The sequence below is a fragment of the Chiloscyllium plagiosum genome, chromosome 31 (assembly GCF_004010195.1).
Source record: "Chiloscyllium plagiosum isolate BGI_BamShark_2017 chromosome 31, ASM401019v2, whole genome shotgun sequence".
NCBI classification, from domain to species: domain Eukaryota; kingdom Metazoa; phylum Chordata; class Chondrichthyes; order Orectolobiformes; family Hemiscylliidae; genus Chiloscyllium; species Chiloscyllium plagiosum.
This window is the reverse complement of record NC_057740.1, coordinates 2,912,155-2,918,547: the sequence shown is the minus strand read 5'-3', so window position 1 is coordinate 2,918,547 and position 6,393 is coordinate 2,912,155. Positions and strand designations below refer to the sequence as shown.

Genomic DNA, 6,393 nt, shown 5'->3' with positions numbered 1-6,393 from the left:
CCCCCTCCCACAGCCCCTCCTCACCCTCACCCATCCCACAGCCCCTCCTCATCCTCATCCCCCTCCCACAGCCCCTCCTTACCCTCATTCCCCTCCCACTGCCTCCCTTCACACAGGCTCCCTCACCCTCATTATGTTCAGTGAAGTAAATGCAAGGGTTGAGTTTCTGAATCAGGGCCTGAATTTACTGAGAGAACAATGATTTGATCTGGTGCGTTACAGTTACAAATCTTTGGGGGAGATTCGGTGATGGCTTCCCAACTCAATCATTTCCTTCACTGGGAGAGAGCGGGGCCTGCAGACGCTGGAGAGTCAGAGACTAAGAGTGTGGCGCTGGAAAAACTCAGCAGGTCATGCAGCATCTGAGGAGCAGGAGAGTCGACGTTTCAGGCTTGAAGCCCTTCATTTTCCAGCGCCACACTTTTCAACCTGTGCCCTGCCCTGCCCCCTGTTTGACGTCTGAGGCGGTAAAACCTTGCCCTTTCACAGTTGTCCATCGGGGGAAATGGTGGGGTTACTCCAGAGTTTGATCCTTCACTCTGAGGCCTAGTTACATTGGCATAGCCCCTTACTGTGGAAACACCGATCTTTCTTTCTCTTCAGGATCTCGCTGATGTGCTGGATGGTGCAGTCAGACAGTTTATCATTATTATAGTCATCCCCGGATGAGGCATAACGATACATCAAGAAATTTCCAGCTGGGTTCCCCTGGAGATGTGAAGATTCCCAGGGTTGACATTCCTTATCCCCATCGTGCTGGAAAACAAAGAGGAAATGGATGGAGCTTTGATTATGGAATCTGCCTCCTCCCAGAGGTCACAGCTGTGAGAGACCAGAGTAGACCATTCAGCCCCTCAAGACTGCTACCCCTTTCAATAAGATCATGGACAAATACATGAAAAAGGAAGGGAATAGAGGGATCCTGTAAGTGAAGACAGTTTGGGAGTGCAAAATGTGGTGGTGCAGGCTTGGAGGGCAGATTGTTCTTTGATCTGGATTGTGGCCTCCCCTTGACGTTTCAGGCTACTCCCATACCCACATCAGTCAAATTTCTCTCACACACATTATATCCACCACTGCTGTCTGAGGAAGAGGATTCCACAGACTAACCCTCCTCATCTCCAGCTTCCAACTGAAGGTCCCTGAGTTGTAAGTTGTCTCCTGGTTGTTGACACATGAGGGGAGACATCATTTCAGAATCAACTCGGTCAAGTCCACTCGAGATCTTATGTATTTCAATCAAAACTAGAATGGGTACAGGCCTATCCCATCCAACCTCTCCTCATCAGATATACCCTGGCCCCAGCCTCAGATTTTCTGTTAAATTTGTACATGGGATGAGGGTATCGCTGGCTAGGCCGGCATTAATTGCCCACAGGACAAGTCAACCACATGGCTGTGGGTCAGGAGTCACATGTAGGCCAGACCAGGTAAGGATGGCACATTCCTTCCCTAAGGGACATTACTGACCCAGATGAGTTTTCCTGACAATGTTTTCATGGTCATCATTAGACTCTTTATTCCAGAGATTAATTGATTTCAAATTCCTCAATCTGCTGTGGCAGGATTCTACCCCTGGTCCCCTGGGTCTCTGGATTAACAATCCAGCGATAACGCCATTAAGCCATTGCCTCTCCTCTATCGATACCTTCTCTGAGCTGCTTCTGATGGGATTACATCTTTTCTTAACTAATTTGACCACCAGGAGCTGTGATCTCACCAATATCCTGTGCAGCTGAAGTAAAATCGTTGTTGTGGTTCTGTTCGCCGAGCTGGGAATTTGTGTTGCAGACGTTTCGTCCCCTGTCTAGGCGACATCCTCAGTGCCAGACTACTGCAACCACTAGGACTCATAACAGCACACAAACCAACAGCCACTCTCAGACAACAACTCACCAGGACCAAGGACCCGATACCCAGCATGAGCAAAACCAATGTAGTGTACAAAATCCCATGCAAGGACTGGGCATGGCACTCATCCACAGATTCAATCAATAAGCACATCGACCTGGACCCAATATACCGACCACTGCAACAGACAGCTGGAACTGACAACCGGAAGCGGCAGATTCAAACCACTATAAATGCCGGAGGAAAGATCACAGAAGTGCTTCACAGGAGGCTCCCAAACACTGAGGATGTCACCCAGACAGGGGACGAGATGTCTGCAACAAAAATTCCCAGCTCGGCGAACAGAACCACAACAATGAGCACCCGAGCTACAAATCTTCTCCCAAACTCCGAAGTAACGTTGCCTTGGTTTCATATTCCAGACACACTGCAATTTCATTTGTCTTTCCTCACCATTTGCAGCACCTGTGACAACCTTTCAGGAACCCATGTACCAGGACACACCAATCACTCTGTACCACCAAGCTCTGTCCTCTCTCTCTCTCTCTCCATTTCAGTAATGTGCTGCTTTTCCATTCTTCCTGCCAAAATGAGTGAGTTCACAATTCCCCACACCCGCTAATATTTCCTCACACTCCCTGAGCTCATGAGTACCTTTTTGGATCACAAAGGGTTTGGCTAGAACAGACGCTTTTAAGGGGAAGGTAGACAGGGAGGAGGGAATTGACTGAGTCAGCTTAAAAGAGCAAAGATGGGAGGAGACTGAAGTGAAGTATAAACGCCAGCCTGAGGACCGAACAGCCTGTTTCCCCACTGGCTATCCAAAGCAACCCTATTTAAACATAGAAACATAAAAGATAGCAGCAGGAAGAGGCCATTCAGCCCTTTGAGCCTGCTCCGCCATTCAACACCATCATGGCCGAACATCAAGGGGATCAGGGGCTACAGGGAGGAAGTGGGAGAATGGGGTTGAGAAACATGCCCGGCGAAAGTGAGGACCGCAGCTGCTGGAGATCAGAGTCTGGATTAGAGTGGCGCTGGAAAAGCACAGCAGCTCAGGCAGCATCCGAGCAGCAGGAATGAGCATTCCTGATGAAGGGCTCCTGCCCGAAACGTCGATTTTCCTGCTCCTCGGATGCTGCCTGAGCTGCTGTGCTTTTCCAGCACCACACTGATCTAGCCTCTTGAGAAACCTATCAGCCATGATTGAATGATAGGACAAACTCGATGGGCTGAATGGCCTAATTTCTGCTCCTCTATCTTATCGTGCCCTGTGTCTTAAACCTAGTTCCTACTTCATAATTATAATGTTTGATTTTGTTATAAATATTTGCACTGTCCATTCCATTCCAGCTCCCCCCAACCCCCCCCCCCTCCAATTGCAGTTTTCGACATGATGACCCTGTTATGTTTGTGATTGATGGATGAGCCCTGTGTAATCTGAGTTCTCTTACATTACTGTCTACCCAGCAGGCCGTGTACCCAACATAGTGTGTACCCAACAGGCTGTGTACCCAACAGGCTGTGTACCCAACAGGCTGTGTACCCAACAGGCTGTGTACCCAACAGGTTGTGTACTCAACCAGGTATGTACCCATCAGAGTGTGTACCCAACAGGCAGTGTACCCAAGAGAAGGTGTACCCAACAGAGTGTGTACCGAACAGAGTGTGTACCCAACAGAGTGTATACCCAACAGTCCGTGTACCCAACATAGTGTGTACCCAACAGATTATGTACCCAAGAGAATGTGTACACAACAGTGTGTGTACCGAATAGAATGTGTACCCAACTGGCTGTGTACCCAACAGGCCGTGTACCCAACCAGCTGTGTACCCAACAGAGTGTGTACCCGACAGACTATGTCCCCAACAGGTTGCGTACCCAACAGAGTGTGTACCCAACAGAGTGTGTACCCAACAGTGTGTGTACCGAACAGAGTGTGTACCCAACAGAGTGTATACCCAACAGTCCGTGTACCCAACATAGTGCGTACCCAACAGATTGTGTACCCAAGAGAATGTGTACACAACAGAGTGTGTACCGAATAGAATGTGTACCCAACAGAGTGTGTACCCAACAGAGTGTGTACCCAGCAGAGTGTGTACCCATCAGTGTGTGTACCCATCAGTGTGTGTACCCATCAGAGTGTGTACCCATCAGTGTGTGTACCCAACAGAGTGTGTACCCATCAGTGTGTGTACCCATCAGTGTGTGTACCCAGCAGACCGTGTACCCAAATGAACTTTGTGCCACATTGTGATGAAATAGCGAAACATTAAATCAAAATACCTGCTGACAAAACAAAACAGACAAAACCATACACAACATTCCAGGTGTGATCTCACCAAGGCCCTGTCCCATAGCAGCAAGACATCCCTGCTCCTGTGCGCGGGTCCTCTCACTGTGAAGGCCAACATATCATTCCCCTTCATCACTGCTTGCTGCATATCTTAGTAACTGGTGTATAACGACACCCAGCTCTCACTACACCTCACCCTTTACCAATCGATCATCAGTTACATCAGAATCTCTCTTCAACCGTTTGCTTCTGAAGTGGATAACCTCACATTTATCCAACATCATACTGCATCTGCCACTTGCTCACTCTCTCAACTCATCCATATCACGCTGAGCCATCTCTACATCCTCCTGACAGCTGCGGGCGTGTCCTCTTACTCTGGCCGTTCCCAGCAATAGGTTCTCCACATCTTAAACAAAAATTCCATCCAATCTAACTCCTAACTTCCAAAACTCAAATAAGCACAAATCAAGTTCCTGCAAACTGACCCTCTGAATGCAATTATTTTAGCCTCAACATGACCCTGATAAAGGGGGAGAGATCCTAGTGCGACGTCTTGGTCTTTATAGGCCTGTAGCAGGCTTCCTCTATGTAAAGGAGAAAGTGAGGACTGCAGATGCTGGAGATCGGAGCTGAAAATGTGTTGCTGGAAAAGCGCAGCAGGTCAGGCAGCATCCAGGGAACAGGAGAATCGACGTTTCGGGCATTCCTGAAGAAGGGCTCATGCCCGAAACGTCGATTCTCCTGCTCCTTGGATGCTGCCTGACCTGCTGCGCTTTTCCAGCAACACATTCTCAGCTCTCCCTCTATGTAAACCCTGGAGTGCGCAGTCAATGAGTGAGACTTCAGTGTCTGTGTGTACTCACCGGGGATCCGAGACTGTGACCAAGCTCGTGAGCCAGAACGAGGTGAATCGTTCTCAGAGGGAGCTGTGAGCCGTACTTCCGGACGGTGATCAGTCCTGTGTTCAGACTGCTGGAGCAGATACCACCATTATAGACTGTGAAGAAGGGAAGGTATCTGTCAGTGACTCAGACTGGGAGCTGACCTGACCCATAAGCCCATCTGATGGAGGTTCTGACAAACCATGACAGTCTCTCACGAGACAAGGAGGTAGAAGCTTAAAATTCGAACTGAGCTGTCAGGAAATTGAGAGTTATGGAAGTTTGGAACTCTTGCCTGTCCATGGATCATGGACACTGCGGAGTGACTGGATGTATTCATCAAAATTCCACAGTTTCTGGAAAGCCCCAGCAACTTAACAGCTGTGTTCGAAAAGGGAGGGAGACAGCGAGCAAGAAAGTACAGGTCAGTTTGTCTCATGTCTGTCATGGAAAAAGTCTGAATCCAACATCAAAGGGAAACATCGTAACTGCATCTAGCCTGTCCATCTCTTTAAGCAGTTTGTCGGTCTCAATGAGATGATTTCTCATTGTTCGAACCTCTGGAGAAAGCAAACCCAGTTCGCCCAATCTCTCCTCCCAAGCTGTCCTGGGAACAAGTCTGGTGAACCTTCTCGTACTCCCGCTATGGCAATGACAACTTTCCTGAGATGAGGGGACCAAAACCGCACACAGTACTTTCAGTGCGGCCTAACCAAACTCCTATACGGTTGACTCGATTCCCTACAGTGTGGAAACAGGCCGTTCAGCCCAACCAGTCCACACCGACCCTCCAAAGAGTAATCCACTCAGACCCACTTCCCTCTGACTAATGTGCCTAACATTACGGGCAATTTAGCCTGGCCAATTCACCCAACCTGCGCATCTTTGCACGCAGACACGGGGAGAATGTGCAAACTCCACACAGACAGTCGCCCGAGACGGAAATCGAACCCGGGTCCCTGGCGCCGTGAGGCAGTAATGCTAACCGCTGAGCCACCGTGCCGCCCCACATTGAAGCAGGACTTGCCTGCTCCTGTACGCCAGTCCTCTGGCAAAAAGGCTAACATTGCATTAGCTCTCCTGATAGTTTGCTGCACCTGCATGTTAGTGACTTATCAACAAGATCAACAGGTCCCATTGTACCCAACAGAGTGTGTACCCAACAGAGTGTGTACCCAACCAGGTGTGTACCCAACAGAGTGCGTACCCAACAGAGTGTGTACCCATCAGAGTGTGTACCCATCAGAGTGTGTACCCATCAGAGTGCGTACCCATCAGAGTGCGTACCCAACAGAGTGCGTACCCAACCAGGTGTGTACCCATCAGAGTGCGTACCCATCAGAGTGCGTACCCAACAG

General features: G+C 49.3%; 1 protein-coding gene across 1 annotated transcript in view; it reads right to left on the bottom strand.

The window, feature by feature from the left end:
• Positions 1–6,393, bottom strand: part of LOC122565533 (disintegrin and metalloproteinase domain-containing protein 10-like) — a 21,942-nt gene that overhangs the window by 8,041 nt on the left and 7,508 nt on the right. The window contains exons 3-4 of the mRNA XM_043721590.1: positions 5,018–5,151; positions 573–756 (exon numbers count right to left, since the gene is read on the bottom strand). Of these exons, the coding sequence (XP_043577525.1) occupies positions 573–756; positions 5,018–5,151 (318 nt within the window). The remainder of the gene's footprint in view (positions 1–572; positions 757–5,017; positions 5,152–6,393) is intronic.